The sequence below is a fragment of the Colossoma macropomum genome, unplaced genomic scaffold (genome assembly GCF_904425465.1).
Source record: "Colossoma macropomum unplaced genomic scaffold, Colossoma_macropomum, whole genome shotgun sequence".
In the NCBI taxonomy this organism is placed as follows: domain Eukaryota; kingdom Metazoa; phylum Chordata; class Actinopteri; order Characiformes; family Serrasalmidae; genus Colossoma; species Colossoma macropomum.
Genome location: NW_023494805.1, coordinates 21,458,796 through 21,472,235, shown reverse-complemented (window position 1 = coordinate 21,472,235; position 13,440 = coordinate 21,458,796). Strand labels below are relative to the sequence as shown.

General features: G+C 37.0%; 1 protein-coding gene across 1 annotated transcript in view; it reads right to left on the bottom strand.

The window, feature by feature from the left end:
• tnr (tenascin R (restrictin, janusin)) overlaps positions 1–13,440 on the bottom strand; it is a 238,576-nt gene that overhangs the window by 69,807 nt on the left and 155,329 nt on the right. Inside the window, exons 6-8 of the mRNA XM_036597368.1 lie at positions 6,952–7,215; positions 4,104–4,219; positions 1,041–1,191 (exon numbers count right to left, since the gene is read on the bottom strand). Of these exons, the coding sequence (XP_036453261.1) occupies positions 1,041–1,191; positions 4,104–4,219; positions 6,952–7,215 (531 nt within the window). The remainder of the gene's footprint in view (positions 1–1,040; positions 1,192–4,103; positions 4,220–6,951; positions 7,216–13,440) is intronic.

Below are 13,440 nucleotides of genomic sequence, written 5' to 3'. Positions count from 1 at the left end.
TCTTTTCTATTTATGAAGTATATATTCACATCAAGCTTTTGTTATTGTTGGCGCTAACTCTGACTTCTAAGGGTTAAAGAACAAACACTCTAAAGAACACCTACACAGTGGTATTATCTGATATATCAGGAGAAAAATAACACATATGCACATGGCATAATAAAATTAAAAAGTTTACTACAGAGAAACCATATGTGTCGATGAGAAAGAGACACCTGCAGAGAAGCAGCTATGGTCATGCACATGGATGGACACAACGATTTGTGAATTGTCTTGTAGTATAAGCACACAAGTAACAAGTAACTAAGCAACAGCTAATGAGCATGCAAGAGAAAACTCTTACTATGAGAACAAAATGTATGTCGAAGGCCACTTGCATTCTATGTAGACCCAGAAAACTGACGGCAGGCTCGTAGATGCATGGGATCTTCACAAAAAATAATAAATCTGAAGCTTTTAGATCAGTATAAAATCATTTACTACTTTTACTACTGCATACACACAAAATACCTTTGTGTGTGGTGTCTGGAGAATGCTTTCTTGCGAGAGTATCTTGTGTGCACACACAAATTCCAGATTTTAGATATTTATCTATCTTTCAAATCGAATATTGAAGCTTTTTTTTGTAAAAAAAAAAAATAAATTATAAAATAACATTTTAAAAACCCACCTGCCTTACTTATTTGAATAATATTTTGTCTTTTTGGCCAGTGGCCCACCACAAATGTTGCAGTTTGGCACCCCAAGATAAAATGTTTGGGCACTTTTGCTTTAGGGATGTAGTATTTCTCCAATAATGAGTGCACAAACAACAACTATAACAATGCTCAGGCTGCGTTTTAGCAAAGTCAGCTGATCTTTTTTGTTTTCAGCAGCCAATGCGATTTCAGGATCAAGCGCTCTTTGAGATCCCATGAGGTGAAAGATGGTGAGTCTTGTCTGTGATAACAGACAGGTGAAGCGATAAGTGTGAGTAGTGATTCTGCCCTTAGCAAAGCTGTAGTGCCCAGTAGGCATAAAGCAACATTTGCCAGACTCACATGTGGTCACTGTGGCTGTGACCGGCTGGCTTCTGCCCTGGTCCTTCAGAGCCACCAGGTTAACTGTGTACTCCTCTCCAGGCCTCAGACCAGTCTGATGGAAGGAGGTGATGGTGCTGGGCAGCTGAGCCGTCATCCCTCCATCATTATCCTAAAATAGAGACAAACAGTGAAAGCATCAGTCATAATACTGACCCCCTTTCATAAACACACACACACACACACACACACACCAAGATCAACTGCAAGGAAACATGCAGCAACAAAGAGTAAACAACACTGATGAGCAAAGAGCTTTTCAGGAGACGGCCTGAGGTTAGATCCAGCCAAGCGTGTAATAAATCTGACAGTTTTTTTTGCACAGTGACACATTTAGCCAGATGCATGATGCATCAGCTCTAGCCTTATCTTTTCCAAATGGCTAAATAGAAGCCCCTGTTTCATACTGTCCTTGAACCATACCTAGCTTTTCAAAATATTTATAATACAATTGAGTGTGTTTTCTGGACATAACGTCAGTAGGTTTATTTTGTGGCAAACAATATTTGTGACAGCACTGCCAAGGCAATAATGCAACACTCCATGCATTTTATCTCTTTGTCAGCACTCATCAACTGCTCAGGCCTTTCAGTGTTTAAGCCACTTTGGGCCAAAAAGACTATTTCGACAGAAATAGCAGCTATTTTAAACATTTAATCTACACTTCTCCACTAGTAATGTAGCATCTCAATGCTAGTTTTGCATTTATTTCATATGTAAGGAACAAGATCTAACAAAGCTGAAATTTGGTAGATTTTTCTTTAGTTTGGGTCACTATGTACCATTTTAAACAAAAAAAAAAAACATGAATAGGAATATGAAGCCAGCAGTATACTTCAAACAAAAACAAAGTTTTGAAGCAAAAAGACATCTTTTGGCCAAAACAATGCAGTGTTTTGAGTTTGTATGCTGTGGTCCATGCCACTTGCTGCAGAACTCTTTCGCACCACCTCCTCCTAAAAGTGACTGGTCCACACGTCAAATGGTTGCCTGCATCACTTCATGGGACCTCCAGCAGTGCTGAGTGAGAACACTGAGTTCTTATTAAGCATACTTACAACAGCATGTTCAGTGGTTCAGTGGGATTTCATTTACTTGATTTGTTGTTTGAAGTATACCACCTTAAATGACAGGTCAGCTGTGTTTTATCGTTATTCTGATTAAACTAATCAGTTATAAGTTCCTACCAGTCCAAACTGAGCTCTAAATAGGGGTGGGCAATATCACTATATTTTATTGTTATCTTGATAAATTATGTGACAATATGCTTTTCTGAGCATATCAGGGATACTGTCAGTACATAAAAACACTGACTACCAATATGAGCATAATTAGGACATTTAATTGGTGCAGTGCAATTTGTAAAAACTGAAAAAAACAGTTCAGTTTTAGTTTTGTTTATTATTATTATTATTATTATTATTATTTTATAAAATTTTGTATATGGAACTTCAGGTGCTATTTTGTCTGTTCCAACTTCATGATATAATATTTTTACCATATCGCCAGCACTAGCTCACAGTTCATCCAATAACAAAAAGGCTGTACATAGTGATAGAACCAATAGAAAAGCGATAGATTATTTTCTACAGTTTACTATGACCAGCGTGGAGACACACACACCGTAACTCCTCTTGCAGTAGATTTAAAAGAGATTAAAGGCCATTGCCAAAGTCTCTGAATGTATTGCTGGTGAGATGTTTGGTTTGATAGGGTTTGCAAATAAGAAATAAGAAAACAGTCAAATTACTATTTATGCATTTTTCACAGGTTTTTTTTTAACACTTTACTGAAAAGTAAAGGCAAGAAAATTTAAGTTTTAAAAGAAGACAAGGTATCCTCAAACATTTGACAAACAAAATAAAGTAGTTTCACAATTAACCCATATTTTAGTGGGAGGACTCAAGATCAATTCCTTTCTCTTCTCTTGCTCATTGATTTCTTGTTGTTGCTGCATACAGGCCACCAGCTTGCTCACCCATTAACAATATTGTGAAAGATCAAGAACGTTTCTAAGGCTTTTTAGGCTTAAGCCCTTTACCGTTAACACCACAGCTCCTAATGTGATTTCCCAATTCTCTTCTCCAGACCCTCTCACCCTTGGAACAGCAAGGTACCCCGTGACTCTCCCTGTGTCCACCCTACTTTGTATTCAGCATGCATCCTCTCCAAAGAGGCTCCTGACTCTGTTTCCATGGCTTTTTTCTTTATCCCTCCTGCCTTTCAGCTACAACCCAAAGTTCTATAAAACCTTGACTCAGTGAAGGCATGATTATCCCACCTTCGGCTGTGTAGAAGGAGCCAGTGGCTGAAAGAGTGGGACAGATTAAAGAGGCTGATGTTTACGGAGAGAATTAAAAGCAAAGCTTTCCCAACTTTAAACATGAAGGTTTTTACTATTGTGACATCTAAGGCTTGTCCAGGGATACATTTCCCTAATCGCACGTCTCTCCGGAGGCTTGATGGAGGCTTGTCAAAGAGAAAGAGACTAGTTTGTCAAATGGAGAGAGACAGGTTCTAGCCTGCCATTCTTGGAAATGACAGGTGTGTTTTTGCAGAAACAACATAATGCCATTTCTCACCCTGCTGCTTTCCAACAAAGCACTAAGTTCTAAATGCTCACAGTACCACGTTCCTGAAGGTGGAGGGCTAGAAGCGTTCTCTTCATTCAGAAACGGCATATGAATGGAAAAAATGGAGGAACAGAGGCACTGTCCCTTGCCTCGACAGGGTTTTTACAATGGCAATGAAAGCCTAAGCATGTTATATCATGCCTCTTATTTTGAGCTTCACAGATGCAGCCTCTCTACTTTTTTGGGGGCAGTAAATCTACCACCAACCAAAAAGACACTGACTACTGTTACGCACCCATGCTTCATCGTCTGTAATATACTGAAGACAATGCAGTGCACATTGAAAGCTGAATGCTTACAGATGGCTATTTATTTTCAGCAGTGTTATACCAAGAATGGAGGCAGCAGGCAAGAATCAATTGAAGTGTGACCTCCCAAGGAAAAGACTTACCTTGGGAATGAAGCTTATTTCCCAGCCATCAAACAAGTAGTCGAAGGGTTGCCACTGAACCTCCACGGATGTCTCTGTGATAGATTTGAAGAGTAAACCATCTGGATTCGAGAGATCTAGAAGGCACAGATTGATGATTATTGGCCTCCATCTTCAGCATGCTCAATAAATCAACATTTTTCTCAGCCAAGACAGCCTTCCACTCTCTGGCGTTCTCTCCAGAGGAAGCGTGGTGTATTCGAGAGTCAAGAAGAGAGAGAGGCCATGATAATGGTTTGATATAAACTTCACATATGAGTGAACCAAAGCAATCTGTTAAAAAATCTGCTAAACCAAGTAGATTTCCAGCCACAAGTTCATGCCTATGCATTTGTTGGCCATTATAGGTATTTATTGCAATATTCTAGCAAAAGCCCTACAAAACCACAAAAAAAGATTTTTCAAAGTCAAAGCACTGTAAATTTTATGGGATTATTTATTTATTTATTTTTTAAGAATATGGAAAATGAGAGGTGAAAATACAGAACAATATTCTTAATATTGTAAAATAGGAGCAATAAAATACAACTGTAAAAATGTCATCTGTGGTTAATAAACAGTATTCATGTTTTTCAACCTTAACTAAGAAGCACTTAAGTTAAATCAAATTAAATTAAACCTTAAGTTAAGATTCACTGGCAACCTGTCCAGTGTTTCCTGCATTCCACCCGATTAACGCTGGGATTATCCTGGAAGGATAAGTGGCTTAGAGAATGGATGGATGGATTATCAGACTTCCATGTACAGCTGAAAAATTCTATTATTTCCCCAATATGTCAAATTGGTTAAAGATTAAACAAGGTTATATTTCATTCTTTGATTTTACACACTAAAAAAAATGTTGTTTCAACATAAAGAAGCACCTTAAAAATTTCTGACAGAAAGACAGCAGAACCTATAGAACCATAATCTGTGTTTTACATTCTGTCATTCCATAATTGATGTTCAATAAAATCTGAATTTTAAGGTAGACATTTATGGCAAAAGTTTTTAGATAAGCAGCGCTGTCCGGCTGTATTGCTGGTACATGTTTTACAGGCTGCATATTCAAACATTCTTTCACTTTCACTTTCATTGGATGAATCACATGACAGCACAGTTGCCTGTGAAATACTAGTACAGAATGAGCTAATTGCTGTATTCATAAAACCATTATTTTGGAATTATTTTCATGTGTTTTATAAACAGTCATTAACAATCAATGTACAGCTTATTAGTTGTAAAACATTATTACTGATAATTCACAGTCAAATGTTGATTTTAATGTTAATTTTCAGAAATATCTGGTGAAATAAAAATATAAATAAAAACATAATTAAAATAACAGTTTCTAATTATGGTATTTATGCTCTTGAGTGGTGTACGGGTTCACTTCATCAGAGAGAGATCATGAGTTGATCATGAGTCCAATTTAGCCATCAAAAAACATTAAACTTATTTACTATCTTTCTAGAATATTCACTATAATATTTCACATCTGTACATTTCCCATAAGAAAAAGGAATATATTACATGACGATTTAGGCACTTTCGAAATGAAAGTGCTATCTCATTGGGATCACTCCTCCAACTATGAATTCTAGTTCAATACTTTGAAATACAAATCACTTTTAACAACACTCCGCCTGGCCTAGTGTACTGCATGAACTTCGCATTTTGGTAAAGCTTATCGCATCGGTCATCCTCGATTACAGGTGTTAATATAAGCATGAGCAACTCATGTTAATAACATCCAGATGCCAATTACATGCCGCAATTCCTTTCAGATTAAATTTGCTCCCATTCGCTCGATTACCTCTAAATTAACTGTAATAACTCATGTGGCAGAAGCTTATCCTGCAGCGGTTAGTGATTCCATGCAGAATGCTCAACTGGCTTTTGACGAATAATAGGATATTTGCTGTGATACGAGGGGTGTGTTGTACTATTCTAGGCTGTAGCTTTTTTGTCTGCACATGGTTGACAGGCAGAGACTGCAAACAAAGTACCCTGCAGCATTTTGCCAATCTGGCACAGCTACCCAGCAGGTGGCAGGCGTCTAATCATATCCTGCTGGCAAAGGCGGCCAGTTCATCTGGAGGAAAATGGTGTATAGGCCTGTGTGTGTGTGTGGGTTTGAGAAACAATCTTTCATCCAGCCTCATCAAACTTACATGTGGACATGTTGAACTAGGGTACAGGCACATATGGACACTATAGTTCAAAAGTTCGTACTCATTGGTCATATTAATAATTGTTGGAATTATTTTATTCAATAATAACTTAAATCAGGGAAATTAGGGATGGCTCAGCATGATTTAGTGAATTTAACGTTTGGTATCATGTAACAAACTATTCATGGACTATTCATGGATTCTCTTCTCTGTGTAAATACCAAGTCACATGTCATCTATTATGGCTCTATTATGAATCTTTATCATTACAGAATCACCTATAGCTCTGTTTATCATTTCAGACATATATATATATATACATACACATTATTAAAATTAACATACAGCGTTATACAAATAAGATTAGCATCATAATCCAATGAATGTATATATGTACCTGCAGCAGATTTGGTTTTATGTGCTCGAAAATGTTTCTAAACAATTCTAGACTTTTGAATAGTGATTGCAAACTTTTGAACAAGTGTTTATTACATGCAATATCTACCGACACTTTCTCTTCATTTATCAGAGATAAAAATGTAGGCCTTGAAGAGATAAGTTTAGACTGAGAGAAGCCTTGTATGACGTCTATTTATAATCTGACATGCAATTTGATAAAAGGAACGATAATCGAAGCAGCAGACAGATAAACTCACAGGTTGAGACCAGGGCGCTGATTGGGACGCTGATGACGTTGTTAATCACAGCATAGACGTTGATGTTGTACTCCAGGCCTGGTTCCAGCTCTTTGATAGTGGTGTTGGTCACATTCCTTTCAACTCTCATCTCCAGCTGGACTCCACCAGGACTTGTGGGAATGTATGTAATCAGGTAATCTGTCACAACCAGTGAGCCCTCCCATTCAACATCAATGGTGCGCTCCGTCACTCCCCGAATTCGCAGATTCAAGGGAGGAGCCACTATGGAGACAGAAGGACAGGGAGATGTGACTATGATTGACCTGTTTTCTGATACTTATCTGAGGACTGTGAGTAGCAACCTTTAAAGCAGCCACGTTGCTAGTCTAGTTTTAGAGGACTATAGCCCCCTCTTAATGTTCTTCAGCCACCCCTTTCCAAATAAATGTACATTAGTTCAAATCATCTATGGTTTATTCTCATTCATTCTTCATTATTCAACAGTCTCCAAATTTACAATATACTGTGATAGCAGGGCACAATCTTGGAGAAGCACTGCTGCTGCTCTAATGCAATGCTGTTTCTGCTGTGATGTGAAAAGTGGAACCCCTGGCTTAGCCAATCATATTAGACCTCATAAATTGTAAGTCAATCATAACAGACCTGGGGGAAGGTCTCTGGTTTTACTCACTCTGAAAAGTAACACAAGCCAGCAACTGCTGAAGACAAAGCTCACTAAAATAAACACATATACACATATAGACATATAGATCAAAATCTATAATATGCAGAGCGAAACAGTAAATAGTTACAATGAAGATACAATATGGATTTGTGGCAAATTACGGTCAGTATAGCTGGCTATAGGGTTGCAAAGGTTATGCTAACACTAAAATTAGCTAGCTATTTGACAAGCAAACTAGTTTAAGAATTTGAAGAAATGTCACTTTATAGTGGCAATGTGAATGAGTGACAGAGATAAAAACATTACAGCTCTTTATATCCTTTGATTTTATACTTCTCTTCAGTATTGACACCAGTATTTGCCATATATTGTTTTTTACAGTAAGTTAATGTAGTAAAAAGGTCATACAGCGTTGACCATAACAGAATTTTATATTCCTCAATTCCTCAACCTGTATATGAAAATGAAAAGGTGACAGTCTCGAAGGCCAGCAAGATGAACAGAGTTTTACTAGTCAAACAAACAAACAAAAAAAAATCATTGATTAATCTCGTTATTTCCTAAAATCTGTTTAATAAAAACAATGTATTACTAAATGCAGGTAAGGAGAGGGAGAGAAAGAAGCTAAAGGAGCCTTACAGGACTAAAGGACCAGATTTGATGGAGGTTAGTGTTTGAGAAGAAAGCGAGCAAGAGTTGTTTAAAGCTTTCAGTTCAAATTAACACTGAATTAAACTGAACTTAATTGAGAAAATAAAACATTGTCAATATGATCATGAAATTCTGTCACTTATTAAAAATGCCTATAGAGTAACATCACTCTTTTTTAACTGCACCAACAGAGACTGAACTGATCAATAGTTTGCGTATTTGAATAATATATTTAGGACTATTCCGCTAAGAAGAGATGGCTTTGCTTGACTGCAGTACCTTCGCTTGGTTTGTGCCTGTTGTAAGTGGACGGATATAGTGTTAGTCATACTAGCTCTGTGCTTAACAAAAATTACAGAGACAGATCTACTGTGTGTCAATTAGACTGAACAGCCAAAATTTCTGGCTGTTGCTACTCTAAAAGTTCATGATGTTTTTGCAGATAACAGTATGTCATACAGTGTAACCACATAAACAGGTCTGCCTGATTGCTTAACAACTCGGCGCCATCTGGGGTAAGTGTGTAATGATTTATGCATGCAGTTTGCATGCATGTAATTTGGCTTTTTAGCTACACTCACCTTGTAGCTCCATTGCTAAACTATGGAAGGAAACATATCTTGGCTGATCAACTACATCGTGGATAAGGGGTAAATTGTGCAAATTAGATGTTCTTTTCCCAAGCATCACTTTCAAAACAGTGGACGGTAAGATAAGATTCCTGCACTGACAGTGTTAACTGAAAGGTTGTATTAGCCTGTTTCTTGTATTTTTATATGCTCGACTAGCTAGCCTTTGTTATTAATATTTTTCTGGGATATAAACTGTGAATCATCATTTGTATACAAGCAATACCCCAGCATCATCATACCTGGTGATTTTCATTAATCTTCCAATCTTTTTGAACTGTTTTCAGTGCACAGATGATAATTTGCAGTGCGCAGCTGAACACAACTCAAAAAGAAATGTTGCAAGAGGTAATTTTAATTAGCCGTGTGGGCCTCCACCATATGTGGTGATGCGTGAGAAGGATCCACCTATATTCTCAGATCTGGCCCTTTGCTGCATCATAAACTCGAGAATATACTGTGACATGCAAATTCAGGCACTCATAAACACAAGCTGCGGAAGATAGCTTAGGCCAAACAAGAAGACTGAAAAAACGCAGGGTCCTCTTGAGACTAGGTTTTGTAGAGAGGCAGTAAGCAGCCCCTGGGGGACCACTGAACACTTGAGAAAGAAATTCAGCTCCTTTCTCACATGTTTCAGACAGATGGGCATCCTCCTGTTCTCATTCGACCACTGACCCCTCAAACTGGAGAAAGAATCCTGAGGAAACTGCTTAACAAAATTTACCACTTTAGCTACTTTCATCTTAACGTTTTTGTTGCTTACCAGATCACAAAAAATGTGTCCAAGTTGTTTGGCAAGGAGAACTGATAGAGAACTAGAGAATACTAATTTAATTTCAAACAGCTTGCTAAATAATATTAAATAACATATACATGTAATGCTTCATTCTCTTTTACTTTTAAAACAGTGGATTATTACAGAGCATTAACAAGCGTAACAGGCAACGTCTGCTGTCTGATAAAAAATTCTCAGCATTTTCTGCACAGCTTAAGTGTTCCAAAGGTTCAGATAATTTATAAACCTCTGAAAATATAATACTTCTTGGTATCCCACAGGCATCTATAGCTAAATTCCAGAGCATCTTTGCTACAACAGGACGATGATAACGACAATCACAATTTTGTAACAATAACATGTTGTTTAAATTTTGTTTAGATATTGCCCAGGTCTAATGGTGACTTTACTCTATTTGATTGAATGAGTTAAGTCCATACAATAATTTATTTTGCCATGTATTAAGTCACCAAACACCCCACGTGACTCAAGAAAGCAGATTCAAGTGGCTAGTGAAAAATTCACACATGGCCTTCATTATTTAGAAGCTAAGCACTGATACACTGACTAGTGCAGAGCTGAGGTTTAAGGCAAATACAGAAACCAGAAACCCCAGCATAGTAATGCAGGCACCAAGCCACAACTGAAGTACAATGTCCCGTTACTTAAAAGGGAATTCAACTGATTTTTCAAAATGTCTGCATAATTAAATGGTAAAGATGTAAACAAAGTCATTCAGAGTGGTTTGATGTGAAATGCTCCACTCGAAAGAAACTTACTGAGTCAAAATAGTTTACAGTGGTGGGGATAGGACGCCTCTAACGCCTCTAACGGCACCTTCACAGCAAGTTATTACGTAAATGGGTTATTAACACGTTGAGAGGATTGTTTTTACAATAGTTTTGAGATTTTGGTCCACAACAAACATTTTTGCAATCAGTTCATAAAGGAGAGATACATGCAGGGGGATGCGAGGCAAAATATAACCCAAAGAAAGTGTATTTACCATTTTTTTTAAAAACTCAGAAGACACGTGTAGGTTCACTGGTGGTTTTAGATAGTAAATTAAATAGCTACGTTTATGTTGTACACATTATCATCATCATCACCACCACCCCTGTTCCCTATCACCTATTAAAAAAAAAAATATAGTGGAATTCCCTTTCAACAAGGGACACCAAAAATAACAACAAAAGTGAATAAATTAGAGGGCTTTAACGTAATCCTGTGTTATGAATGGTTCAGCTTCTAAAAACAATTTTTTAGAGTGGTCAAAGCCTGCTTCTAAAACAGATGTGCTCAACACTCCTCACTTGTCTCGTTCCTTAATGCAGAAGACAAAGGCGACAGCTGATTAGAGACGCATTTATGTGCTTGACTGCACTATGATTTAAGCAAGCGCCACGTAATTTTGCATTCACAAAACAAAACAGAGTTAAAGAGGCAAAACAAACTCAATCTCCTGGCAGTTAAATTGACTTTTGCTATTCCTTCAGTCAGCAATACATTTTCATTATAAATATAATAAATATAAAAAGGTTGTGAAGTTTTCACAAATATTGTACTAGTCCTGAATCCTAAAATCATGAAGTCATATACATTTGAATGCAAGATTACATGGGGACTCCCAAATGTCATCAAATTATTTTATATTTTACATGTGTTAATAAGAAATATTTTTTAATTTCATGGTGATAAATCTAATGCATACATTTTGGAGGAACTTTCTGAACCAAGAAATTTGAGAAGCGGATTAGAGCCCGGATAGACAGGTCCCACTTGGCTTTGGAGAAGTAAAATGAGGCCATATGTGCTCAAATAAGCAAATTGTACATATTATTCTCAATCACAAAGTTCAGTTAAGCAGAAGAAGTAGAAAAAAAAAAATTCTACAAAAACAGACTACTTTCGAAGTATGGAAAGGGGAAATCTATAGCCACGTAACTTGACAGCAGGCAGTGGTTTAAGCTCAGTCAGAAATGAAAACACAGCAGAAGCAGTGACGTCAAGCATGGATGACCATATCTGTAAAACACACTGAGTGGCGCAATAATTTCAGAGTTCCTGGACAGCAAAATTGCTGGCTATCGCATTACATCGTAATGATGTAATGATACATATCAGCATTTAAAGCAGCACTTTACTGAATGATGCTTTAATTCAGTGGTCTCCAACCCTGGTCCAGAAGAGCTACCTTACAGCAGAGCCTAGTTCCAACCACAATTTGCAACACCTGCTCCACCTAATCAATCTCTTCCCTAGTCCCTGATTGGCTGGATTAGATGTTCTAGCGTTAAGGAATGGGCAGGGCAGCTTATTGGATACAGGTGGGAACTAAACTGTACAGGAAGGTACCAGGACCAGGGTTACAGACCACTACTTTAATTTATTCTACAATAACAGCAAATTTAACTGGGTAGGAGAAAGCAGACGTTGTAATTATATATCACATCTTGAAAACTGTTAACGAGACCCCTCATAGAAGACAAGGGTTAAAATAGCAGATTATAATAAACTGATGTAATGCAGTTTAAAATAAACAATAATATTTTAATATAATATTCATTATAGTTTCTTTTTTTATAGAGTTCATTATACTTGTTTGATGTGTGATTTATCTGTAAATCACAGTAGTTCTATTTGTTCCCTTTATTTACATATGCACTAACAAAAACAACCAGCCATTAGCATTACATGTGTATGTATACAGTGAAAATTAGTTAACACATCCTCTACAGGGAACAAACATAAACACAACATTTTTCTCAAATATTGCACACTTTCCTTTTATTTGCTGAGTTTCACATATTGGAAAGAAATAAAAATAAAATATAAAATATGCCATAACTACTACATAACTTCATGCCATAACTTTTGCACATGCTCAACTGCTAAATACTTCTTGCATTTTATATTTTCCACTGAGGTCCATTTATGCCATTTGTATGGTTTTATTAACTAAATACAGTCTACAGATTTATTTTTATTTATTTTTATGTGAACATTTTCCAACCTCTCATTATCCCTTAGAATTAGACAGGTTGTTTTTGTTACTGCCTTAAAGTCGGATATATGAAAATGATCCCTCATCTGACTGGCTGTCTTGGATTGTCCCTTCTTCAAAAAGCAGTCAAGGCTTAAACACTCCTTATAACTTTAGTGTGAATGAGCGGAACTAACTGATGTAGGCGGAATAGGCATATATTTGTAAATGACTTTTCATGATGTCACAGTTTTTCTGCAGCTGACGTGCCAACTTCCCTTTAAGAGTTTTTTTTTGGTGTTATGCCACTACTGCTAACTGGTCACAAAGTGGTCATAAGTTAAGAGGGTCATAAGATCGTTAAAACAGCTCTTGTTACTAGCCTCCATAAAGCTTTGAGAATCCAGACCCTGGTCTCATATGACTGGAAATAACTGATAGGGATGTTACCAAGACAGCTGCTGACTTTCCTAGGATTTGTATGGAGTGGAGGTGTGGCAAGGTAGTGAATGAAAAAGTTGCCATAATTGTGATTAATATTAGGAAAACTTCAAATGTAGTACTGGCCAGCTCAAATTCTCAAATACTGTGAGAAAACATAAAATTATCACAAGAATATTTGAATGAAAATCATTAATGTTGTTGTTTACTTGACAGTCAACTCAGACAGGACTCTATAGCTAACTGGAGAAAACAGATTAAGACATAAGCTGACAGCCCCTTTAACATACTCAGATTCAACCAGACAGATTTGATCCCAATCTCTTTTCTCTCCAAAAGA